Consider the following 25,974-nt stretch of genomic DNA (forward strand, 5'->3'; position numbering starts at 1 on the left):
CGCTCATAAATGCGTGTTAGATAATAAGGCTTGTGAGTGCCTGCACTGGCAACCCAAGACGGGTGTTTTTAACGCGTGCGTCGCTGGCAGTGGAGAAAAGGAGGCGGATCAACAATCCGACAGTAACTTAACAAAAACACTTGAACCATACAGCGTTAAGCCAAAGCGCTAATCTGATAATGGCAGAGGACACCCGACAGGACAAGAGGGCCAGCTTCTCCTCCCTAACCGAGCACAACCCCAACGGGATGGCCAGGACCTCCGCCGTGGCCTCAGGCAAAAGTGGCGCCTCAAAGAAACTAGTCATCAAAAATTTCAAAGGTACTGACACTTGACTTTTTTTTCCTCCACTCCCGACATCTGTATCCGCAGTCCCAGCGTGGTGGTGGTGACCTCTCGCAACACTGCAGAGGCTGGGGAAAAGTTTCCTCTCTCACTTCAGCTGCCAGTAAACAAGCCTCAACCCAAGGGGATGTTTTATAATCCACCGGTCAAGATTCTTTTGTAACTTCTGTAATATGGTAATCTTGTTTTAGGTCTCAAACTTTCAGATCTGCTCAAATTAGTCATTTTAAAAGCAGTGTATGACTAGATTGAAATGGCCAATAACTAAAAACGCCAGGTAAAGGAGGTTCATATTCATTTGTGAATAAGTGTTGTTGTTGTTTTCTTCTTCTGTGTTGTTTGATAGGAAAAAGAGCAACCCAGCAACTGGTTGTTGGTTAGTTTTTAGAGATTGGCACCCACATATTTTATATTGACCTATCTGCTTTCTACTTTAGGTAGTTGGACAACTTTCCTGACAGTTTCTGTTAGTTTTTCGGCAATTATTTAAAAAAAACAGACATTAGTTTACTTTAAAGAAATGCTATGCGATGTGTCCTTATCTGAAAGCTGATGACACTGTGGCTAATCTGAAAGACAGATGTTGTTCTGATGGTTGAGCTGAATATAGTTTAAGAAGAAAAAAAAGAAACGTAATGGAAGTATTTATATTGTATTTTACCTATCAATATTCCCCTGGTGGATTTTATGAGTCAAGCCCAAAGTAAATGTCAATATTATTGACTGTTTAAACCTAACAATGTGATATTTGATTGAGGTGATTTTACTCAGTTGCTTTTTTTGTAATATATATGTATTTAAGATACACTTCGTGGTTTGTTTTAGTGATAAATATTTTAAAAACTGTTGCTTCTGGGTTGCCAATTACAAACATCTACAAAGCACAGCATGTCCAGCTCAGTTAAGTGACATAGATCTGAATTGAAGTAAGTCAATGTAACCACAAAGTTTATTTCTCTTACTTCCTGTCATGTTTATTTACCAGTTTGGAAAGTTGAACGTGTGTGACCACTCAGGTACTTCCTTCACTGTCCTCGTAATTCAGGTCAAAGTTGCAACACGTAACAAAGTTGTTGGAATTATGCCAAAAATCACAACTAAAATATTACAACAGATAGTTTGTAAAAATTCTATTCAGAGATATTAATCAGGATTGATGAATGTTATATATAATGTAGTAATATGTAGTTCCAGTTGATGAACTTTGATATGTATTTTGTGGTAACAGACAGGCCAAAACTAGCAGAGAACTACACAGAGGACACGTGGCTGAAGTTGCGGGATGCTGTGGGTGCCATTCAGAACAGCACGTCAATCAAGTACAATCTGGAAGAACTTTATCAGGTTTGTTTGCAAAAATAAAACTCAACTTTGATGTTTGTTTTAGGTGCCATTATTCGGCTGCAGAAATATGTCATATATATATATATATATATATATATAGAGTCATTTGTATGAATGTGGAATGTCTAATGTGTTTCTGTGAATCTCCCAGGCAGTGGAGAACCTGTGTTCCTATAAAGTCTCCCCAACACTGTACAAGCAGCTGCGACAAGTCTGCGAGGATCATGTGCAGGCCCAGATCCACCAGTTTAGAGAATATCCTTTTTGAGTTTAACTTTTCATTACTGTCTCTATGGTAAGTTATGTCTCAAGTCAGTAAAACATTCACTAAGTTTGGACAGAGTTGTATATTCCCTCCCTTTTTGAAACTTGATACAGTCTTGCTTCTTTTGTTTCCTCTGAACTAAGCTTTGTTATTTCTCAGCTTGTTTGGAGTCCAAATATTTCAGTTTCACATCAGTGGAGAGCTTTTTGATGACAAGTTTGTCCATAGAAGAAATCAACATGAAAACTGTCTCTACTCTGTCAGATGAACATTCGTAGCCAGTCACCGTTAACCTGGTATGATTCACTTAGATTTGTTGAAGTTTGTTTCACAGCCTGTTGACACCACAGAGAGAAAATAAATGCCAGACTCAGTTGGTTACAAATATACAGTTTGAACACAAAGGTGGGTTTGACTCAAAAATTGTAAGTGTTTTTTTTTTTTTTTTTCTTTATTGAATTGTGGCTCTGAAAACAGATGTTGGGTGAAGTCCTTGTTCAGGGTGAATTAATTTAACAAGTTTGGCTTTTATGTTTGATATACTTCCATACACAGTGATACGTTAATGAGTGGCACCAATAAAGATGAGTTAAATATACATTCTTCTTATTCTTCTTTATAGCTTATCAGTCAGTAATTTGTCAGTCTTGGTTATGATCAGTCTATTCTGGTTTGTTCTGGGTGTTGCTTTTAAAGCAGACTTGACAAAAACATGTGAGAAGTGATAATGAATCGACGGTTTGTATCTGATTGTGTGACTGAGTGAAAGATTTTCTCCTTAACGTGGAGTTCACAGAGTCTTTGGACAACCTTTCCTTCCTGAAGGGAATGAATCGCTGTTGGCAGGATCACTGTAGGCAAACAGTAAGTGTGGTATTTGACAGATTTTCAAATCTCCACCTGATGTAAACTGTGTATTAGTAGTGTAAATCTAATGTTGAGACGGTTCTCTTCCTCTGCAGATAATGATCAGAAGTATCTTTCTATTCTTGGATCGTACCTATGTGCTGCAGAACTCCCTGCTTCCATCAATCTGGTAACATCACTCTTCATTTACGTTGCTCTGCTTGTCGGGATCTTTTGTCGGAAGGCTGATGTTGTTCGCGCTGCACAGGGACACGGGCCTGGAACTGTTTCGTGCGCACATCGTGAGCGACAGCGCGGTCCAGAAGCGAACAGTGGAAGGCATCCTGGAGCAGATCGAACTGGAGCGCAACGGCGAGACTGTTGATCGCAGTCTGCTGCGGAGTCTGCTGGGCATGCTGTCGGACCTGCAGGTACTTTATTTATCCCAGGTGTTCAGTATCTATTTGGTGTGTTAGTTTTTTTGTCACCTGACTGTCAAACCTTGGTTTAGGTTTATAAAGACTCGTTTGAGGAGAGATTCTTGTCTGAGACGAATCGCCTGTATGCAGCAGAAGGACAGCGGTTGATGCAGGAGAGAGACGTGAGTGACCACCGGCTCATTTCTGTTACCGGTGGTCACATTTATTCATCATGTGTTTGTGTTCAGGTGCCCGAGTACCTGCACCATGTGTCTCGCCGGTTGGAGGAAGAGAACGATCGCATCATGAGCTACCTCGACCAGAGCACGCAGTAAATATTGACTCATGTTTAACCGTTTCATATCAATGTGGTGCCCATGTATAACAGAGCCTATCTGATTCACACAGACAACTTCATCAATATTTAGTGGATTTTGTGCAGTAGAAGGTGGACAACATGTCTTCAGCAATGCACAGCCGCACATTAGCTGAATATATCAAACATTTTATGAATTAAAACAAATCAATTAAAAGAAATCAGTGTTACTTTAGTCGTCTATTTTTTATAGCTTCCCCTCTCTTCAAAGCCACCAGATCCCTCTGAGTATAATAATAATTTCACCTGCCAGGTAACAGTCGTTGTTCTATCACTGCGTCCATCGGTTACTGTGTAATTTGGTCTGTTGTCACCCAAGTTGGTCATTTGGAGGAACATTCTCTCTAAAGGCTCAGCTGTAGTTAACTGTTTTTGAAGTGTCCAGTTCTTTCAAAATCTTTCTAAAATCTATAATATTTCTCAATATTGTTTTGTGTGAAAACTATCCAAGTCTAACGATCAAGTTTCAAGGACCTACTGTGGCGAGCCGTGTTAAAATGAGCAGCTGATAATTCACATAATTCACAATGATGATGTTTTTGTGATGATTGAACACTTGTTTTGTTTTGTTTTTTGCTAAAAATCACCACATTCAACTTAAGTCTTTCGTTTGATTTTGGCAGAATATCAAATTGTGTCCACAGTAATACTTTTCTTTTCAGTGGTACAAATAAGTCCCAAACTGATCATTTCAGTTGATCCTAAATTTCTAAAATCAGTCTGTTAGAAGTGAAGCGCTTGTGTGTGGACTATGTTTGTAAACTATGTGAGGAATACCACATTTATCAGCTTTATGCAGTTCTGATATAGCTGTAAATAAAACTATAGGAGTGATCATCCAAAAGATTTATTCTGAAAGCAGACGATAGGAAAGGCTTTGATTCTAAAACTTTTTTTTTTTTTAAATTAGATTTGAATAAATCCTTGTACAAAACATAAACTGGAAAGATGGCATCGCTGGAAAGTCATATGTGTTTGGAGGCTTTTTTTGGCTATTCTTTTATACTGAAATGACTCCTCTGCATTTAACCATTTTCCTGGTAGTTGAACTCCACAAACAGTTAAAGCTTAAAAATGTTCTCCTTTCTTCTTTTCTCCTTGTTTCACAGAAAGCCGCTCATTAGCTGTGTTGAGAAACAACTTTTAGGAGAACACATGACTGCAATCCTACAAAAAGGTGCGTCTGTATGAAACGCTTAATTTGTGTTTGTGTAGTTTTCGGAAGAGTGTTGATTTCAGTGTGTTGTCATTGTCATGTGTTTTGATGGAGCCCTTTCTTATTTGTTTTTTTTGACCTTTTGTGTAAAGAAAGTGTATGACTTCAGAATGTATACAACAGTTCTAAGTGGACACGTGTGTGTGTGTGTGTGTGTGGCAGGTCTGAGCACTTTGCTGGATGGGAATCGGGTGACGGAGCTGACCCTGCTCTACCAGCTGTTCAGCAAAGTGAAGGGAGGACTTCCCACACTACTGCAGTTCTGGAGGGATTACATTAAGGTGCACACGTGGACTCACACAGTTGCAAGAAATGACCAGCCGTGACCGAGGAATCTACTGACACACTTTATCTGATTGCAGTCTTTTGGTGGCGAGATCGTCTGCACTCCGGAAAAAGACAAGGACATGGTGCAAGACCTGCTGGACTTCAAGGACAAGATGGACAATGTGGCACAGAGCTGCTTCACGCGCAACGAGAGCTTCATCAACGCCATGAAGGAGGCCTTCGAAACCTTCATCAACAAGAGGCCCAACAAGCCAGCTGAACTCATCGGTACGCCGGTGCAAGACATTTCTATGATCGTTAAAGTGTAGCAATTCCGCTCTTTGTACTTGATCGCAAATGTGCATAGCGCATTATATAGTTTGTTTGTTTTTTTACTTCTCGCGTGTGACAAGAGTTTTCTTTGTCCTCCCTCCCATGCAGCTAAATATGTGGACTCCAAGTTGAGAGCTGGGAACAAGGAGGCTACAGAGGAGGAGCTGGAGAGAATCCTGGACAAGATAATGATAATCTTTCGCTTCATTCATGGTCAGTTCCCTACTTCACTGTGTGTTTTCATGGTAAATGCATTTGTGTGCTCATGACTACCGAGCCTGTTCCAGTCTGATTGGGCTCTTTCACGTTTTCCCCAGGAAAAGACGTGTTTGAAGCTTTTTATAAGAAGGACTTGGCCAAGCGTCTGCTGGTTGGAAAGAGTGCTTCTGTTGATGCCGAGAAGTCCATGCTGTCCAAGCTCAAACACGGTGAAACTCTTATGTAGACGTTAGTCTGACCGGACTGTAGCTTGTTTGGTTCGGATAGCAGAGCTGAAACGAAGAGCACCAACAACACAGCGATCACACATTGCAACCCGGGTGTCAACACGTCCTTTCAGTTCACCAGCACAGTTTGGAGGTGCTGATTGATCGTGCCTGATAAAAGACTTCTTGAGAAGGTTTTAGACAAGAATTAAATACATTTTAAATCTTAGAACCTGAGTAGTTTTGTTGCGTGCTTCATCCCTTTAGCACCACGAAAAAAATAAGTTTGTGTTTCAGCGTGTAAAGTTTATAATCTGTTGTGGTTTGTCGGGAAGAAAGAATGAAGTGTGATATTTTGTACTTTTGATTTCTGTCAGAATGCGGCGCAGCGTTCACGAGTAAACTGGAGGGGATGTTCAAGGACATGGAGCTGTCCAAAGACATCATGATCCAATTCAAACAGGTACTCTCACTGGAAAAATGTAAAAAAATACCAATGTGACACTTTGAGTTATCTTGTGAAGCTGTATGATGATTTTGCTTTCCACCCAGTACATCCAGAACCAGAGTGAGCCAAGCAACATAGAACTGACCGTCAACATCCTGACGATGGGCTACTGGCCGTCTTACACACCCATGGAGGTTCACCTGCCCCCAGAGGTAAAGTTCCATTATAGTGGCTCATGTTAATGTAAGTATTGGAAGCTTCATTCTGTCAGTAGATCTTAAGCACACATTAAAAAAAAATCCTCACGTGAGTATTGTGTTATTTCATGGTGAGGAGACTACAGTAAACAACCAAGACCTCTGTTCATCCTATGAAACTTTAGAAATACATTTTCATTATGTCCCCTTGGTGGGAGTGACTTTGAATCCTGCGGGCCCGTAGGGTGAAAGCTACCCAAGTTTCATGGCGCCAGAACTGACATTCACTCTGGATTTGGTTATGCCTCGGTAGATGGTGAAGCTCCAGGAGGTGTTCAAACTGTTCTATCTGGGTAAGCACAGTGGGAGGAAGCTGCAGTGGCAGCCCACTCTGGGTCACGCTGTTCTGAAGGCAGAGTTTAAAGAGGTAGGACCACTGTCCTTTCTTATGTGACAGTCGAGAAGATCGACCGTCTGAGCGGCACTGACATTCATTGACTTCGTGCTTGCAGGGTAAAAAGGAGGTGCAGGTCTCACTGTTCCAGACGCTGGTGCTGCTCATGTTCAATGAGGGAGAGGAGTTCAGCATAGAGGAGATTCGTACTGCCACTGGCATAGGTTTGTACACACGCACACACACACACACACACCTTTTAAAATTGCATTAGAGTTGTTTGTTTGTGGGAGAGGTACCTCCGGAGTCACACTGTTCGTCTCTGCACAGAGGAGGGAGAGCTCAAGCGTACGCTGCAGTCGCTCGCCTGTGGAAAGGCCCGTGTCCTCAACAAAAACCCACGAGGGAAAGATGTGGAGGACGGAGACCGCTTCAATTTCAACAATGACTTCAAACACAAACTGTTCCGCATCAAAATCAACCAGATCCAAATGAAAGAAACGGTAAAAATGTTTTGTTTTATTAACACGTTCTCGCTCTTTTGTCCCTAAAATCCATCAGATTCGCATTTCTGGCTCCGAAACGTTGCTCGTGTTTATCAAGGCCCCTGTAGTCCTCGCTTGTTCCACCACACATGACTTATTTCAAAAGTCTGTAATGTAAATATGTAAATGTAAATATCTAATCCAGCTGCACGAAGCTTCCCAGAAAATGAATCTGCGATGGTCCCAACAGGCAGATTTGCTGTTATAGACCCACACCTGTTGGATTTTAGTGGTTCGTCGTGTCATTTAGGTCTTCATCTGTTTTCTAAACCTTAAAGATTGGTTGTTTACTCTATTTTTTTTTTTTTTCAAACAAACTGCCTACAGGTGGAGGAGCAGGTAAGCACCACAGAGCGAGTGTTTCAGGACAGACAGTATCAGATCGACGCCGCTGTTGTGCGCATCATGAAGATGAGGAAAACCCTCAGTCACAACCTACTGGTATCCGAGCTCTACAATCAGCTCAAGTTCCCCGTAAAGGTAACGCGTTCTGAGCTCTCCTTTTCTTCTGTTTCTCCTCCCGCCGCACGCTGCAATTTACACGCGGTCCTGACTCTTCTTTCCCTCCGCAGCCGGGCGATCTGAAGAAGCGGATCGAATCGCTCATAGACAGAGACTACATGGAGCGGGACAAGGAGACGCCTAACCAGTACCATTACGTTGCCTGAAGGGGTTTCTCTGTCACCGCCGTGCTTTTCTTACAGCAAGTTGAACTGCTTGCCCTGCCCAACACAGGATCACAGCCCCTCAGCCACCCGGCTCTCCTCTGGTGCCCATGTTTTCCTCCATCCGTAACCCTGGACCCAGCGTTCAGACGCACAGAGCTCCAGAGACACATGTGAGACTCGGCTGTGCCACCTTGAGTGGGACTCTTGACTGTGGGCAATGAGCAGCACCCCGGGTTTTTGATGGTTGGTTTATGTGACTTGAGAAATTTGCTAATGCAAAACACAACTGAAATTACAAGCACTTTCCTCTGTTTAGCTTTTGTTTGCCCCCCCACCCCCACCCCCCCACCCTTTGGGATAGGGTTTTTGTTTCCCCCTCATCATGTCATCCTAAAATCACTTATTTTTTACTATAGATGGTTTGTCTTGAGTTTTACAATGTTTTTTTTTTGTGTGTGTGTGTTTTATCCATTTGCTCAAGGTGTTCTCCTTACAAATGGCTGCACAGGTTGCTGAGTGCAAACCTGATTAGTTGGTTTCTTGATTTGGCTAAAAAAATAAAAGAGAGAGAGAGAGACTTGAGAAGGATGAAGTGAGACGGAGGGGTTGGGTTCATTGTTTGTAACACATTTGCTGAGTGACATCCAGACAAGCCAGTTGGGTATTAATTTTGGTATCTTGTATGTTTTGACCAAAATGTCCAATGTCATGTGCTGACTTTTTTTTTTTCTTTTCTTTGTAGAACAGATTGTATTCTATGTAAGAGTGCGAAAAAGTGAACTGAATAAATGGATATTTAATGATTGAGTGAGTGATTTGTAGATAATCAGCTTGTGCCACTTACTTAAAAATCCATTTGAACTCGTCTGTCCAGAGTGTAACGTATTCTCAAGGTCCTGTCTCAGCTTGGTGGCGTTACGTCTTCATACACACACATCAACAATCTCCTGCAAGCTCATCGGACTTGTAAATACTGTATGGCGAAGAGGTATTTTGGATACGTTTGATCTGGTATGAATGTGTTTCCAGCTCTGAAATACGGTTTATCATATTTGACTATTTAATTTCAGTAAATGCTGGGAAGCCAGTTAGGATTTTGCTGTGTCATTACTGGGATGTAGAAGTGAAAATGAAACGTTGAAGCACTTTCACTTCTGCTTTAAACATTTGGAATATCCAACTTTAAGAAATACTTATTTAAAAGCTTGTAGTCTGACATTAAAGACTCATTTAAAAACAAACAAAAAAAAAGTATAACTGCATGTCCGTTGTTAAAAAGTGTAGTTGAACTATGTGGGGAGAATGTAGCGGGGTCCTGGTAAGACTTGGACCGGCTGCCTCTGCGTTCCTTCTAGGGTTTTGCACACCCTCGTGAATTGATGGAGGTGTCAGCTGACTAACCCACAACACATGCACTTTACAGGCTGCACAGCACTCTGTGTGTGTGCTCACATGCTATCTCCCCCATTTCAGCAAACTGTATGCTCCAGATCATCCACCATACAACTGCTTTAAAAGCCATGACCTTAAAGAATTTCAGGAATGCTATATTCAGGTCTTGTCTCGCCCTGCTTTTTATTTCATTTACAAAAGTTTTTTTTGTTTTTTTTTAAATAAATCAACCATTGTGTGGATCTCTTAAGATCTCTGTGTCTTTTTACTTCCTCTTTTTTATGTTGCCATTCTAGTTTTCCTTTCAAATTAGTATTTTTCATGGGTCCGTAGCTATTTGACGTCTTTCTGGTTGGTAATTCCTTGTGTGTTTTGAGGCATTTATTTGGTGTGTTTCTACTCATTTTGGCTGAACTTAAAGCATCTTTGATTATTTGTATATCTGTGATCATGCGTCACTTTTTAGCGCTCTGATCATCGAAGCCTGTCCCTCTGCCTTGTGGTCCAGTACAGAAATCCTTCCACGGTGACACTGGAGTGAGAAGTCATTTTCATTGTAACATTATTCCTGGAAGAGCACTATTTTTCTCATGAGGTGTCTCTTTACACCCTGCTGGCAAGTAAATTATTATGCAAGTAAAGTTACCTAACACCACGAATCGTGTTTTAGGACAAGAGCGATGCCGTCTTGTGTTGTATATATTCAGTTTTTATTTTATTTTTTGCGTTGATTTCTTTGAAACAGAGCTGATGGGAGGGGGGAGGAGGAAGAGGAGGAAGAGGAGGAGAAGGGGGAGGAGGGGGAGGACTCACGTGACTGGCTCGCTCTCTAAATGCTCCCGGTTCACATGACGGGACATGGCTCATTCTGACTGTGCGGCTGCCAACGACATCTAACCGAGCTTCAGGGGTACCACACCGCCGCTAACTCCCGTCTGCAGACAGCAGCGAAGCGTAAGCAACAACAACAACAAGACGGGGAAACAACAATAACAACAACAGCTTCAGTTCGAGCTCCGTGAAGTTAAGTGCCGTTAGTGCGTAGACCCACCTGCGTCTGCAGCGGCGACACACCACCACCGCCTCTGCGGGATTTTAACCTGCTTTCTACCGGCCGAGCCTGTTTCGTCCAGCCATGCGGTTCTGTCACGCGCTGGCCACGCTCTTCACCGCCTGGTTTGCGGTTTACGGTGAGTGTTTTTGTTTGTTTTTGTTCGCGGTTTTAAGGCGCCCTTTGCTGAAACCGCTGAGCCCGACGACGTCACGACGGCCGCCGTTGATCGGTGTTCAGGGCCGCTCACAGTGTTTGTGAGGACCGGGGTCGGTCAGTCGTGATCTCGGTGATGGACAGAAAGACAACGATTACTCACACGAGCTTCATACTTCCTCATTGAAATGTGCGTCCACACATTTCCGACAAATATATAAATCAATTTAAAAAAAATCACCTTGAATAAAGACCTTGGACCTTCACTCCTTCAATACTTTTAATGTGACTCATTTGAAATGTGCTATGTTTTAACTCTCTTAGAGCAGAAGGTAATGATTTACCAAAAGATAAGATAATGTATTACTGGTCCTGCAGTGAGGATGTTTGCTCACTGCTACTGGTATTGTTTAAAAAAAAAAAAAAAAAAAAAAGACACTTGTCAAGCAGACAAAAACAAACCATACAGATTTACAGTATTTATAAGTGCATAATGGGACTTTTGTCATCTAACTTGGGGATTAAGCAATATATCTGGCAATCGGTCCGGAAAAAAAAAAGCATCATGCCCAGCCTGGTATCTCCTGCCCTGACCAGCAGTCTAACACCAAACTGTTGTCAGGTGTGATGGATGGCTGACCTCCAAAAATGTCTAATTCATAACGGCAACCATTGAATTTCAGGCCTAATATTGCCACTTAAAACAGTCACTTTATAGATAATCAAAAGTACTAACTAGTTGAATATGATCAAGCTCACTGCTAAGACCTGAAAAGTAATTTGTAATTAGGTTTAATTGAAATTCAAGAGGTGGTACCACTGATTCACTTTTAATTTTTTTCATTTGTATCTATTGATTCAGAGTGCTACATAAAAGTAGAATGGAGGCCATAGGACCAAGTACCATCGGGAGCTTACATGGGCACATAGATTTCATAACCAGTAATCAGTAAGTTGTTTTTTCCTGACCTCTGTGTTGAGCTGTGGCCTGAATCTATTGTAGCCCCTCCAACGCGAGTATGAACTATTTCAGCAGAGCAGGTTGTTTTGAGATATTGACAAATAATTTGTATCTTTTAACTCATGTTTCCATCATCAATAATCAGTTATTCTATGAATGTAATATCCCCATTTTGCTAGACTTGCCTAAATTTAGCATTAAAAAGGGTTTACCGCATGTTTTCTTTTTGCAGATTGCCTCAGTTTAAAAGTATGCATGTCAAAATAGTTCCCCCCCCCCCCCCCCCCCCCCCCCCCAAAAAAAAAGAGGCTTAAACAATTAAATGTTTTGATTGGAAAAAGCCAAACAATGAAATGAATTGCTCATATATGTTCTGTCTTAGCAACACAACAAATAAAAAAAAATGACCACAACTTTAAGTTGATTATTCCAGCTTGATTACACAGAATTTTATCCCTGAGAAAATTAATGGGTGCCGTCTGTGTCTTAATATTTTGTCGTTGTGGGCCTTTTTTTTTTTTTTTTTTTTTTTTTTTTAAATCCACCCTGATGTATAAATTATCATTCACAGCTTCACCCAACATGTTAATTTAAAAAGGGTCCATGTTGTAAATGTGAGTAACTATGTAAAAATCAAGAAATTCTCACTGTATTGGACCTACAAATGGGTTTTGGTGCTGTTGGACTCATGGCTTTTTAAAGTTTTACACGGTCCACAGTTGCTGGAAAAATCCCTGGACTTGATTTCTAGTTTCATTATCCTCTATTCTAATGTGATGGTCATGTTTTGTTGATGATGTGCGCCAGCGGATTGGCCTCATTGTTTTGTCATTTGACAGCGTTGCATGCTGGCTTTGTGTTGCACACAGCCCTGGAGGGGCCCACTGACAGTGCTACTTTATGACCAGTTTAATCAGCCTGAAAGAACACACACACACACACACACACACAAAAGCAGCTGGTTGCTGACACAGGTGAAAGGGCACATGTGGATGTAGCACTTGTGGTTATAGTCTGTTTTAACTGTTCATATCAGTCCGTACTTGGTGCTTTATTTCTACTGGGATTTCCTCACAAAACAGGACTTGGACATCTCCTGCTGCTGTTTGCAGCCTGATACTTTGTACATGTGCAGGTACTTTCACCTCGTGATCAGATTGCACTGTTGTGAAAACGGTCTGCTGAATGTTTACATTGTGAACAGAGAGGTTGCATTCAGGTCAGGCTGCAGTGAAACCGGGGCAGACACTTTGTTTGGCGCACGCCGACAGGACTGAATCTTGGGTCAATAAACTGCAAGAAGGAGCCACAAGGTAGAGTTGAGAGGAAGAAGGAAGGAAAGTCTGCGGTAGGTTGCAATAAGTGAGTTGTGAAATTACAAGTAGTGTGCTGTTAGACTGACATCACCTGCAGGACAAACCAGACATATATTTATCTCTCAGCAAGCAGATACCATTTAAACGATCCTTTCTTTACCAGAAAAATCAGTCAACAACACAAGTGAATTTTTCGAATTTACTATAATGTGACATAAAAATAGAAATGGCAGCGGTTGCACAGTGAGCACATTTCAGCCAATTCACTGCAGGAAGTGTGAGGTGGCGAAACCTATGCGTTGCTTTACTGTGTTATACATTTGTGAGTATATATTTTAATGATGAGGAAAAATGCACAAGTCTGAAATGGCTGCGGTGGTTTCCAGATGATGCATGTCACACACAAACACGAGACATGCAATGACTCGGCAGTTTTCAGAACTTAATGGTATTAATAGTCCACAGTACAGGCGAGGAGGTCCGGCCTGAGTTTACAAATGTTCACAGGAGGCACATTCAACCGAACAAGTGTGTCTCTTGTCTCTGCCGCTCAGGACACGATGCAGCTGTGTCGAGCTGAAGGATCTGAAATAAACTCCTTTGACAATATATCTTCAGCTGGGGTTTGTTGTCTGTGATCACTTGTGGCTCTCTGGGGACCTCTGCTGGTGGTTTGTGCATACTGCTTTGTCAGTGTAGGACACGAACTGTAGGGTTTAAATCTATTACCATCCAGTTCTGTGAATATAATACATGATTTAAGGCTGTAAATGGATAAAACCAGCAGATGGCGGTAATGCAACTTTATGGATGCAAACTGCCGTTAAACTCAAAAGAATAATAAGGCTCTAATCAACGTTGTGGTCTGACTCTACTGGCAAAAACAAAATCTCTTCATCCACTTACTTCGACGTTGTTAATGTCTCACTACTAGATGTCATCAGTCAGCCACCATCCATCCATTTCAATATTGCTTTGTCCAACTTAGAGATGCAGGGAGCTGAAGTCAATCCCAATCTTCAATGAGAGGAAAGGGAAACTCCAGCCTGGATGTCACCAGTCCACCACACGCATTCACCTTCACACCTGTAGTGTATCAGACACTGTATTTGGACTGTGGGAGCGAGCCGGGGTGCCAGTCTCCATACACAAGGGCCTTCAAGCTCTGGAGTTGCTCCAGATATTCTTGCTGGCAAGTAGGAAAGGGAGCGCCGCATTGTATCCCAACTAAAAGAAGTTTTTAAATATTTTCCACTGGGTTGAATGCACTTGTGAGAATATTGTGAGAATATTGTTGCTTATCATTTTTCTTAACTGTGTGTCACACACTAATGAAAAAGGCCGGCTGCAGAGCGATAGTGGCCCCGACACCTGTTACATCCCGAGGCCGGTCTAATGAAATGTGTGTGTGTGTGTGTGTGTGTGTGTGTGCTCGAGTCATATTTTGTCCGAATCGTATGACTATTCATTTGGAAAAAATACTGAGAAATGCTTAATGTTTGGTGTCAACCAGAGTTCAAATGGCAGCACTCAAACATACCAAGGGAAAACACGATTCCATTTTGATGTGCAGGCACCGGGATTAGTTTCTATTTTAAATGAAAGGCTCAAGCACAAATGGATATTTTTGATATAAAGCATTCATGTCCTCATCTCCAGGTGGAATCCATGCTATCACTCTTGAGGTGAAAGAGGGAAACGCCACCTGCATTAAGGCTGATCTGTCTGCGTCGTTCTCCATCACGTACAACACCTCCAGCACCTCAGTAAGTGCACTCCGACTTCTTTTTCCTTCAGCTTTGTCACTCCCGCTGACTCCCTGTCTGCTCCTCCTCAGAGAACGGCGTCGGTCTCCCTGCCTGACTCCACCACGGTGGATGCGGAGAACAGCTCGTGCGACGCAGACGGCGGCTCTCCGTGGTTGGTGGCCGTGTTTGGGTCTGGCCACGCGTTCGGGCTGAGCTTTTCCAGAAATGGAAGTCTGTACAGCGTGGCTAACTTGACCTTGCAGTACAATCTGAGCGACACGTCGGTGTTTCCCGGTGCCAACAGCTCTGGTGAGCACAAGTATACCCACTGGGCTTGTTCGCTGTGGTTAAGTACCACATGTGAGGTGTGAGGAGGGGGCCCCGGCAAACTAGTCGCTCATCTCTCATGGTTTCAAATTTAGACTCGATACACTGAATGAACCTAAAAAGAGGGACAGAAGACTGAAAATGTCAAAAAAATTAAATTTGACCAAAAGATCACAATGAAGGCGGGAAGAGCCTGAATTGAAGTAGACGAGATTGACAAATTCATATTGTTTATACCATTGGCACCAATGCTGTCTGTGTTCAGTGTTGTCATTAATATTTAGTTTCATTTAAGGTTGAAATCAACGAGGACAATCGTCTTCCTGTGATTCCTGCATATGACAGTGCAGCCATTTTAAGATCAAGTTAGGCAGACAAGTCAAATGTAATGCTGCTTTTATTACTTGTGTCCCAGACGTGGTCACTGTGGTGTCTACTTCGGTTGGGATCTGGGCAGCGATCAACACCACCTACCGTTGTCTGAGTCCCACCTCTGTTGGAGTTGGTGGAGCAACTGTCACTTTCACTGATATGAGGATGGAGGCGTACATGCCAGGGAATGACCTGAGTCCCACAGGTGATGCTCTCATGCTGTTTTTCTTCTGTATGATCAGGTTTCTTTTCTTTTTTCTTTTTTTTTTTTTTTAAACACGGCTTCATGCATAACTCCCTAATGTCCACCGTCACAGAGAGCGTTTGCATCGCGGATCAAACCAGCACAACTCCTCCACCCACCACGGCCGCAACGACGAGCGGCGCTCCAACAGCGGCTCCAACTCCTCCGGGAACGCCGGAGCGGGGAAACTACATCGTAAACAACAGCAACGGCACCGCGTGTCTCCTGGCGCAAATGGGACTGCAGCTCAACGTGTCCTACTTCTCTCGATCTCAGAACAAGGTAACGTGGAGCTTCACGAGTCATGCAGACGAGACCTGTGGGATCCGTGTGGATTAAAGAACCAATGTGCTCGTGTTGTTCCAGACTGTCCAGGAACTGGTGAACCTGACTCCCACTCACACAAATTCTTCAGGATCGTGCGAGGCCAGCAGTGCCACTCTGGTTTTGACACAGGAGCAGACTATCAATCTGAACTTCACCTTCACTTTGGTAAATCCATTCGATTTAAAAAAAAAAAAAAAAACACAAATCCAGCCGCGGTCTGTTCTCGTGTGTCGATACAAACATCTGCTGAACTCTTTTTGTCTTCACAGAATTCAACAACCAACAAGTATCATCTGAGCGCCATAGCTCTGTTGGCTAGTTGGTCCGATATGGCCGGTATGTTGCTTGTAGCACCAAACCTGTTAATTATTTTCTTTTTTTAATCTGATCACCCAAGTCTTACTTGTTTGAGTTTGATATCTCCGGTATTTCTCTGTCCTCAGCTAATTTGTCAGCCAGTAACTCCAGTCTGAACTACATGCGGAGCACGCTCGGCCGCTCGTACATGTGCAACTCTGAGCAAACGCTGGCCGTCGGACCAGAGTTCTCTCTCAACACTTTCAGGCTGCAGGTCCAGCCCTTCGGTGTCTCTACTGACCAGTTTGCTACAGGTACGTCTTCTTTACGTGTCACTATATTGCTCTGAAAACAAGACGGGGGGGAAAAAAACGACACACAGGAAATGGGTTGTGTTTGGGGTCTAATGTCTAAATAGTAGTCCTAATTTCGATTTATCATTGTCACCAGTATTTAGAAATGTTAACGGCCGTTTGATTTAATTTATTGCTTTAGAAAATAAAATTCATATTTGAGTCTTTTAAAAGGAGGCTGTCTTATATTGGGACAGTATTTGCTCTTTCCAGTTTTTTTTGTTTTTGTTGTTGGTGGCTCAGTAACTAAAAATATTAGAGTATTTCCACCTTAAATTCTCCTTTGCTTCTTGTGATGGTGCTGTATAAGGCTCATTCAGTGTGATGTTACTGATATCAATATGAACTACTGGCCCCTATCCTGTCATCTCCTTTGTCTCCAGCTGAGGAGTGTCAGATGGACCAGGATCAGATGTTGATTCCCATCATCGTTGGCGCAGCTCTGGCCGGCCTGGTGCTGATCGTCCTCGTCGCGTACTTGATCGGCAGAAAGAGGAGCCACGCTGGATACCAGACCATCTGAGCGAGACCCCTCGTCTCGATCCTTCACTCTGGAGTGGTGGGAGAGATGAAGCCAGACGTGTGAGCTAGCAAGTGATGGACATGAGTGAGTGGAGGCAGTAGTTTTTATGTGGCGGGTGCATGTTTTAAGTATCCTCTTGTGACATCCGGATATGGTATTTGTTTCTCTCCCCCCCCCCCCCCTCACCTTCTGTGGGTGACGACGAGAATCGGAATCCTTGCTAAACTTTTCTGATTCTGCTGAATGACGAGAGGGACCGGGACTGCACACGCGGAGGTCTAAATTTGCCATTGCAAGTTCAGCATTGTTGGTTTAGCTCTGCTCGTTTCATGTTGTAAAAAAAAAAAAAATTCAAAATGGTTTTGTGAACTGGTTTTTGTTTTTAGCTGTGTATTTATTTAAAAGAAATCAACTGATCAAAGAGGCAGGAGTTCACTGAACTTCAACGTTTTGAAGGTTAACGAAGACATCTTAATTTTTTTACACCGACAGTATTTACGCACTCCGGTACTTTTGTAACATACACTGATCCCTGTGACTGAGAAAAAAAAAAGGGAAAGATCTGAATGTTGTATAACTAATCACAGTTGGACAATTGTAATAATGACAAAGATTTGCAGTCTGTCGTGGTGCAGTTTTATTTTGCTGGACAAGTGAATTTCCATTCTTGCTTCTTACCACAAGTTCCCCCAAAAACCTGTTAATATGAATTAAAGTGATTTGATCCTTTATTTTTATAGGAAATGGATTGATCTCGTTTTCTATTATGCATCTTACAGCAAGTTAATAAAGATCTTGAAAGTCCAGCTGTGTTTGCCGTATTTGATTTAGCTTGAAGGGCTGAGTCATAGGGCCACATTCATTTCACTCTTAAGTGTACATTACAGACGGTACTAAGAGCTGGGCTCATCGCCAAAGATATTTTTGTCCACTGCAACAATCCGATATCCGTAGGATGTCAGTTGCAGACCCAAGTGCTGTAAATACAAAACGGTAGAAAAAAAGCGCAGCCCTTTTTGTTGTGTTTATGCAGCGTCACCTCAGTGAACCTCAAGTATTTTCAAACAGGCTGCGAAAGCTAAACACATGATTCAGATTTTTTTTATTTTATTTTTTTTTAAATCTAAATCCTGAAATTTGCACAAAATGCACATTGGATAACCACAGCCTGTTGTTCCAGCATTTCATTTAGTCAACTTTCTATTTGCAGGAAAGAATTTATCAAACACAATCTAGTTCATGATGGAAACCAAGACGTTTAGCGGCGAGGCCCTTCCCGGCTGTGCTCGCAATGTGCAACATAGTTCAAGAGAACGCCAACTGCTAAGCCCTGTTTTCTATGAAACTCAGTACTAAAGTGCATAATTCAACTTTTTAACAAAGTATTAACTTAAAAGATGAGCTAAATATTAACTTCCAGTGGAATCATCAGCTCCTACAGCACATTGCTAAGAATTTGGTTCCATATTTACAGGTTTACTCGGTTTAAGACGAAAGCTTGACAGTGTAGTCGTCATGGCGCCGCAGTTACTTCAAGCCGCTGGCCGCTCCTCCCACTGGAATGTGTGCGGAGAACAGGTAGTGAAGTCAGGGTCAGGACTCTTCCGCGATGATTCGAGATCGACACGTCGCCCGGAGCTTAGTTAAGGTTGCCATGGAGAGACTTCCTGGCTCAGTGAAGATTTTCTTTGAAAGGTTAAAAAAAAAAAAAAAAATTGATTAAATAAACCAACTTACAAAAGATGACTCTGATCTTTTTTTTTTTTTCTTTTTTTTTTTTAAACCTGCATGAAAGTGTGACACTCGTCAACGAATGGTCCATGAGCGATCTGTTTGAATGCTTGGCAGACGTCTGGCAGGGATCCGGCCTGTTGAATCAAAGCCTGGTGGTGGTGGATCAGTGTGAGAGCGACACGGAACAGGATTTTGGAGCCCTCGTAGAAAAGGCAATCCCAAATCCGTAGGACTGTCTGGAGGACGACAAGAGCAACAGGGATTGAGATGAAAATCAAAGACGAGTTGTGCCTTTGGTAGAGACATTTGACTCCTTTCGCTATATTTATTTGTTAAATCGCAAGGGAACAGGAGCGTTTTTAAGAGTTCCACCCTCCCGAACAAGTTTCAGGTGTAACTGGTCAATAAACAAAACGCATCATGTGATCTAGCTGCACTAAAACAAATCCAAACCGAGTTCATGAAGCTCATATATTCACTGTAAGGAAAAAAAACAAAAAACTGCTTGCTGTGACATCTTTTATTCTTGGGGAGATGAAAAACCTATTAAGCAACAAAACAAGAAATATTGTGACCAAAATAAACTTCAAGCTTTCCTTAGTGTTTGAAGAACAAAAAAAAGAAAGAAAAAAAAACGTATCTCAGGATACAGAGCATAATAAATAAAACTGCGGCGGAATCTTGGCTCCAGTGAAATTACAAAGTGGATTTCCTGACTGGCAGCACTACAGAACGTGGATCAAAGCTGAGCTCACCTCCACAGGCAAGACGTCTATGTAGAGACAGATGAACCACCTGGAGACCACCAGGGTCCACATGACGTTGTGATCCACCATGACCTGCCAGACTGCCGGGATTTTGACTTTCACCAGCTCCCCCAACGCCTCCTGGTCGGTCTTCAGCCCCAGCATGGCTGGACTGTAGTAATCTGGAACAATGCATGTGTTATTCTCGGTTACATGCTGCTCTAGACTACCTGTAAAACACTATCGACGAGTTAAAACGGGCTTATTTTTGAGCGATCACGGCTGCCAAAGCCTTTATTTTGCTTGTTTGTGCCGATACAAACCTGGCAAGATTCTACCAAGGAGGGCATCCATCAGCCAGAAGGACTTCTCTTCATCTTTTGTGATGATAAGTAGAAACCCAGCGATGAAGTTCATCCCCTGAAGACAAAGGCCGACGCAGGAGACTTGAGTGTTTCGGTACCGAGCAGGTTTTTAAATCAGACATTGAAGCTCTTTTATAAACATCCAGGAGAACAGGACCACTCGAAAAGCCCAAAACAGGCTGCCCGAGTATGAGCGCAGATGAACGGTTCCTTTATAATTCCTCGTGTGATGTAACCATCAACACAGTCCTGTTTGAATTGTAAACACAGCTCTAGAAACTTTGATGGATGTCATTTGCCTTTCAAATGTTAATCATTACCACGGTGACATACCGAGCTGACAGAAGGAGCGTTACTATGGACACAGAAGAAAGTTATTGATGCAAAGCAGTTTGCATAAAAACAAAACTGTCCGTGCTTCATGTTGAACACACTATTTCTAAATGTTCTGGTGAAGCATAGGAGCTGTGGCCATACAAAGTTCAACAAAAACTACACTTCCTTTTAAATTTGAGGGAATGTTAGGGGCTGTAACCGACGCTATAGAAATAAATTAAAGGTTTATTGTCACGTGAACAGACAGCGTGAGGGCGGTTACCTGACAGTAGCCCACAGTGGGGTTGTGGTGGCCATAAGCCAGCAGCACGTTGTACAGAGCTTTCTGCAGACACGGGGTGGACGTCTTGCGGAACTGGATATTGTCTGGAAATGTTCTGTTCAAGTCTGCAAGAAAGAGACAACACAAGCATAAATCCAACATTGTGTTCCTGTGTGTGCATATATCGTTTACATGAATGTGTTACGCTTAATCATGTCAAACCGTACATTGATATTTTAACACTTTAAAAGGACGAGCAAATTAAACATTTCCGTCCCGGCGATGTTGTTTAAGATATTTAAATTCCACAACCAAACGCCAGATGTCCACATGCATCTATTTAATGTTAAACATATTCTAGATTATAAACATATAACTCATCACTGTGGGTTTAGAAGAAACAAGAAACGTGAGCGTTACCAAATACGATCAGTTGCTGAAAAAAGACTTTCTGAGGTGAAAACCTTCGATGTGTCAAACTCTAAACAACTTGCACCGATTATAACTTAGGTGATATTATTCTCTAAAGGTCAAGAGCGCAGAAAAGAAGAAACGCAACCAAACGAGTTTCTTGTGAACTCAAGTTTTAGACTTTCAGAGTCGTGAAAATTCACCTTTTGGTACAAATGAGTCCAAAGCAAACAGCCAAGACGGAGTTAATTCTAGTTAAATCTCTGACCCTTGAGAGTTTGAAAGGATCTCCTTTGAAGAATGCGGAAAAAAAAGACCACTTTCAGGAATGCAAAGCTCGTACAGATTAAGCCACGAAAACCTGAAGCTTTAAATCAGGGATTAGCAACTTTGATCAAATTTTAATTGCGTCTACCAGAAGAGAACATTTCATTTAAATTTTTTTTAATTTGAGTAAACAATTGTAATTTGAGTTTATGTGATCAAAATGAGTGTATTTGATCGTCTCCACTTTAACTGCGTTGAGTTTTAAGAGGTCGACGCGCTGTGATCCGTCGTCGGCCTATGAGAAACCGGCGTCAGCGTAACTCACCTGTGCAGATGGTCTCCATCAGTTTGGCGTCGTGTTGGGCTCCTAACAGAGACCGGTAGTATCCGGGGTTCTTCTCCAGCTGGTCCTGAGCGCCACTGGCCGCCATCCAGATCAGAGCACGGTGCTCATTGGGAATCCCTTTACGTACGTAACGCTTTACTGGGGGAAAGAGCAGCTCCTGTCAGTTTCAAGTAGTGTAAAACACTCCGAGGATACTGCCCCCGGCGAGTTTTCACACTCACACTTAACATTTTTCTGCACTTTGCTTTTGCCCTTCATCAGTTTGGACCACTTGATGGCCCTTCGGGTGAGAACGGCCAAATATTCAGACATGAGCTCCTCGTACGAGTCGTAGTCAAAATCCTCGGAGCGCTCGAAGCCATACGGATCCACCCTGGACCAATAAAACAAGTAAAAGAAAGTTAGAGACTATATACAATGAGTATTTTACAATCAGCAGAATAGCAGAGCACTCATATCAGAACACAAATACAAAGTGTTGTTTCTGTACTTAAACGTCAGTCCTGTGTTTTCAGTCTCTTAACTAGAATGAATGTAATGCAAGAAAAAAAAAAACAAAAAAAAAAACAATCCTGTTGTGTTTTTATTATTTTATTAATACAAAAGTTATCCATAGTTTGTGTATCTTGAGTCTAGTTCTAGAAAGTTGCAAGTGTAGGTGGCTCAACTTAATGCCTTAGGTAACAAGATAATCCTCCCGCAGCTTAACCCCTGCACTCGAGCAAAGACATGGCCGAAGAGGAAACGTGTCTTCAAACAGGACAGTTAGTCTGCTGCTGCAAATGTTTGAAACCTGCAAAACGCAAACAGCTGTGCAGCGAGACGCTTATCGTCGTATACACTGCCCCACGGGACGCAATCTACCAATATTGACTGAGGGAACAGCTATCATGCAAAGGATAAGTTTCCTAGCTGAGAGTGTCCTTGTGGCCAAAACCCAAAGCAACGGCACGGTAAACGAAGCAATGGGAAGTTTATCAAAGAAACGCAGCATCAGGTGTTGGCTTGTGTTATCACTGTGTGAACTATGCAACAGCTCCCCGCTCGAAAAACAGAACGCTGAGGCGTCACGGCGTTCAGAGGTGTTGACTTTACGTCGAGATCAGCTTGAAGAATACAGTTTGTAGTAATTGATTTGCTCAAACTCATGACTGTTCCCGTTTATGGCTACTGATCCAAGAAACGCCTTGCAAAGCTGCCGGGAGGAAAACTGCAGCTTAAAGTGATAAAGTTTACCATCAAGGCAGCCAGGAGCCTGCACGGGTTTTCAAAGGGTATTCCACTTCCTCTCACTTTTCAAAAAAGCTCACACTTAAAGCTCACTGGTGACTCGAAAACCCCCTAAAGTGTAAAAGTGGGTGGGGGTGTCTGTCACTGTGTGTTCGCCCTGCGACGGAGACAAACTCCATGTGTACCCTGCCTTCACTCCTGAATTAGATGCAGTATAGAAGATTTATAGAAATACCTCAAATTGACCTCAAATTACATTTATCAAGTCACTGATGAGGCACATCAGCATCTCTTTAAGCTGTAATGTACCACTTAACCTCATCGTGAAGCTAAATTTTGAGTTGCTGTTTCTTACTAAAATATATAGTTAAACTTCACACCACCTGATTCAGCCATATGTATGTTATGTAAAAAAAAAAAGGTCCCTGGAATTTAAAACTAAAAAAAAAAGTTTCATTAGCATCTTCAGTGAAATTGTTGTGAGATTAAACAGTTTTAGGAGGAATGTGAACAGAATAACACCCCGTGAGGGTGACTACACACATCGGAAGGGTGCAGTCATCAATGATGATGATTCAGTGGGTTTAACTATGAATATAGTACAAACAAACAAACATCTGCAACCAAAAGGCACAAGACAGAACAAGATGCATTTGTATTAAAAAGGTACTTGGACCCGAGTTCAGTCTCTAATGAGCAAAAACAAAGTCACAATTACAGTCTGTTGCAAAACATTAAAAACTAATTGCTGTAACTCCACAATAGAGTTTGTGGTGGGTGTGTAAATGATTTCATGCTAAATTAACAACTCCTGTTAAAGACATTTAAAAGGTGTTTACTCCTGTTTCGAGTCAGGAATGATCAAACTGTTACTTTTTCCTCAGCAGGTTAATAAAATCCAAACTAGTCCTCACGGTGACATGGTGTAGTGTTAACGGTTAACCCACCGGTCCACTCGCTCTTTGGCGCGGCCGTCTCCGGCGGAGCGACTCCGGCTCTTCTCCTCCATGACCTCCTCTGACCTGTAAATGTTATGTCCTGTATATCCACCGAGCTTTTCTTTTTTTTTTTTTTCTTTCTTTAAACGAAAAAGAGAAAAGTTTCCTGCTGTGGTCGTGGCGGTGAGCTTAGCCCGGGACGGTCACCGTCTCCATGTTCGCTCGCGTGCCTTGGGAGGAGACACGAGACCAGACTCTGCCTCTTTCCCGGGATTAACGTGCTAATTCTCCAAATGGGAGAGTCGTGGAAAACATTCCTCCTCTCCACCAAGCGGTTGTTTTTAAGCTGTACTTTTCCTCTGTTTTCTGCTGGTTGAGTCAAACTAAGCGAAGTTTTGTCCGGAGTTTGATATTTTTATTTATTTTTTAAAAAAATTTTTTATCGCCATCCACATGCACCTGCTGCTGGTACCCGGAGACTACAGTCACTAACCGAACCGAACCTCCGACCCGATAGCCGAGCGGGTTAACTCCACCCGGGTCCCCCGGTGATCAGGGGCGGCTGCTCGTTGCACTTCCAGCGTGTTTGTGTCCGGAGGACTCGGTGGAAGATCCGGAGCGGTGAGACGGTGTTTGTCCCGCTGGCAGGACACAAGCCTCACGCAGACATCCGTGCTGCCTTCACGTGATCCCCGTAACATCCAGCTTCAAGGTTCTCTCACGGGACCGTGATTTGTGGCGCATTCAGGAGGCTTTGGGCGTAAAAAACACACGAGCCGAGGTCTGTAGAGCTGGATTTTATTCCACACATACTTTTAAAATATAGTTGTAGAACCTACATGAGTTACACGCACACGCAAACGCACACACACACACACACACACACACACACACACACACAAACACAGAATATACAAGTTTAAAATCTAAATGGACACATACAGTTGCAGCATTCCAGCTCGCAATGTTCTGATTCCTGCACCATTTAAACAAACAAACAAACAAACAAAAAAACCCTCTATGAATACAGTTTACCGATAGCGTGTGTGTGTGTGTGTGTGTGTGTGTGTGTGTGTGTGTGTGTGTGCCTATAAACGCAAAACACATTAAATACAATCCCGTTGATGTTGTTATAATCCACTTTTTTTTTTCTGTTGAGGTTAACACGATTGTTATACAGTATTTCCATTAGCTCAGACACTATTTAACCAATTATGGTAAATACAAACAAGGCATTCCGAACCACAACAGAAATGCTTGTATTGATGACACCATTTCCCCCCAAGTTTTTAAACGTGTTTTTATTGCTTCACAATACACGTTTATTCTATTCTGTAGATTTGTTCTTCACGATAGCTGGTGTGTCCGACAACACGTAAAGGCAGCACTGATGGGAGCAGCACAGCCACGTAGCACAGGTAAACACTGGTAGACAGGTAAGGACAGGTAAACACAGGTAAACACGGGTTGACAGGTAAGGACAGGTAAACACAGGTAAACACGGGTAGACAGGTAAGGACAGGTAAACCCGGGTAGACACCGGTAAAAAGGTAAGGGAGACCAGAGGTGGGTGGGTGGGTGGAAAGTCATTGCAAAGGTCAGTTGACGACACAAACTTGAAGTCACCAGATGTGAATTGGATTATGTGCCGATGATAAACTGGAGCACATTATGACCCAGTGCTGCAAGTAAAACATAAGGATACTTTTGTAAAACTTGTGTAACTTCCATAAAATACTGTAATAAAAGGACTTTAAGCTTGTGTTTATGATTTCTTTTTTTATGGCAAAAAAAAAAAAAAAAAAGAATTTTACAGCAACAGGACAACAGTCTGAATCCTTTAAACCAGGCTGGTAATGACATAACCACCAACACATGCATCTTATGCTTTGGGCCTTTGTGTTTACATAAAAAAAAAAAGTTAATCCTCTAGAAAAGCCCCAAATTAGTGAAAAAACATGTTGAATTCCCCTCTAACATTCCTACCTTACATCAGAGACACTGTAATATCACCATACTCCTCATTACCAGCGTCAGGATTAGCCTTAGGATGGACAGATGATGGATCATGTAGGGCCTCCGATCTCTTATCCTCTTGGGAAAATACCGGAGTCCAAATGTGGCCTCATGTTTCTGCAGCAGAGTAATCCTGCCAGTGGGCAGAGTCGTTGGATTTATGACTTG

General features: G+C 42.4%; 3 protein-coding genes across 3 annotated transcripts; 2 read left to right on the forward strand and 1 right to left on the reverse strand.

The window, feature by feature from the left end:
- The first annotated feature begins 46 nt into the window (after positions 1 to 46).
- On the forward strand, positions 47 to 8,892 carry cul4a (cullin 4A). The gene is made up of 20 exons (XM_080458257.1): positions 47 to 321; positions 1,574 to 1,689; positions 1,841 to 1,944; positions 2,749 to 2,818; positions 2,917 to 2,990; positions 3,069 to 3,231; positions 3,312 to 3,401; positions 3,468 to 3,550; positions 4,705 to 4,772; positions 4,974 to 5,092; positions 5,174 to 5,366; positions 5,520 to 5,624; positions 5,729 to 5,839; positions 6,214 to 6,299; positions 6,389 to 6,496; positions 6,795 to 6,908; positions 6,994 to 7,099; positions 7,206 to 7,378; positions 7,748 to 7,900; positions 7,993 to 8,892. Exons 1-20 carry the CDS (start codon positions 180 to 182, stop codon positions 8,086 to 8,088), a joined length of 2,274 nt encoding a protein of 757 aa, XP_080314383.1. The 5' UTR covers positions 47 to 179; the 3' UTR covers positions 8,089 to 8,892.
- Positions 8,893 to 10,283: 1,391 nt separating this feature from the next.
- On the forward strand, positions 10,284 to 17,769 carry lamp1a (lysosomal associated membrane protein 1a). Its single transcript, XM_080458258.1, has 9 exons — positions 10,284 to 10,670; positions 14,624 to 14,730; positions 14,802 to 15,021; positions 15,455 to 15,616; positions 15,729 to 15,937; positions 16,022 to 16,147; positions 16,252 to 16,318; positions 16,426 to 16,593; positions 17,016 to 17,769. The coding sequence occupies exons 1-9, from the start codon at positions 10,616 to 10,618 to the stop codon at positions 17,153 to 17,155; spliced, it is 1,254 nt and encodes a 417-aa protein (XP_080314384.1). The 5' UTR covers positions 10,284 to 10,615; the 3' UTR covers positions 17,156 to 17,769.
- A 2-nt stretch (positions 17,770 to 17,771) lies between these two features.
- Positions 17,772 to 24,471, reverse strand: grtp1a (growth hormone regulated TBC protein 1a). Its single transcript, XM_080458260.1, has 8 exons — positions 23,800 to 24,471; positions 21,844 to 21,995; positions 21,602 to 21,760; positions 20,599 to 20,723; positions 19,959 to 20,055; positions 19,645 to 19,817; positions 18,940 to 19,125; positions 17,772 to 18,841 (listed from the first exon to the last, which is right to left on the reverse strand). The coding sequence occupies exons 1-8, from the start codon at positions 23,859 to 23,861 to the stop codon at positions 18,749 to 18,751; spliced, it is 1,047 nt and encodes a 348-aa protein (XP_080314386.1). The 5' UTR covers positions 23,862 to 24,471; the 3' UTR covers positions 17,772 to 18,748.
- Positions 24,472 to 25,974: the final 1,503 nt, after the last annotated feature.

Source organism: Lipophrys pholis, assembly GCF_963383615.2.
Source record: "Lipophrys pholis genome assembly, chromosome: 2".
Classification (NCBI taxonomy): Eukaryota; Metazoa; Chordata; class Actinopteri; order Blenniiformes; family Blenniidae; genus Lipophrys; species Lipophrys pholis.

What these genes read in the sequence shown, in the direction of transcription:
- cul4a (XM_080458257.1), top strand. Translation starts at nt 180, where the DNA reads ATGGCAGAGGACACCCGACAGGACAAGAGGGCCAGCTTCTCCTCCCTA. An exon ending in GCATGCTGTCGGACCTGCAG is followed by an intron (nt 3,232 to 3,311) that starts GTACTTTATTTA and finishes ACCTTGGTTTAG; the next exon opens with GTTTATAAAGACTCGTTTGA. An exon ending in AGGTTCACCTGCCCCCAGAG is followed by an intron (nt 6,497 to 6,794) that starts GTAAAGTTCCAT and finishes ATGCCTCGGTAG; the next exon opens with ATGGTGAAGCTCCAGGAGGT.
- lamp1a (XM_080458258.1), top strand. Translation starts at nt 10,616, where the DNA reads ATGCGGTTCTGTCACGCGCTGGCCACGCTCTTCACCGCCTGGTTTGCG. An exon ending in TGAACTTCACCTTCACTTTG is followed by an intron (nt 16,148 to 16,251) that starts GTAAATCCATTC and finishes TTGTCTTCACAG; the next exon opens with AATTCAACAACCAACAAGTA. An exon ending in TACTGACCAGTTTGCTACAG is followed by an intron (nt 16,594 to 17,015) that starts GTACGTCTTCTT and finishes CTTTGTCTCCAG; the next exon opens with CTGAGGAGTGTCAGATGGAC.
- grtp1a (XM_080458260.1), bottom strand. Translation starts at nt 23,861, where the DNA reads ATGGAGGAGAAGAGCCGGAGTCGCTCCGCCGGAGACGGCCGCGCCAAA. An exon ending in CCTTGGTAGAATCTTGCCAG is followed by an intron (nt 19,818 to 19,958) that starts GTTTGTATCGGC and finishes GCATTGTTCCAG; the next exon opens with ATTACTACAGTCCAGCCATG. An exon ending in TAGACGTCTTGCCTGTGGAG is followed by an intron (nt 19,126 to 19,644) that starts GTGAGCTCAGCT and finishes GTCGTCCTCCAG; the next exon opens with ACAGTCCTACGGATTTGGGA.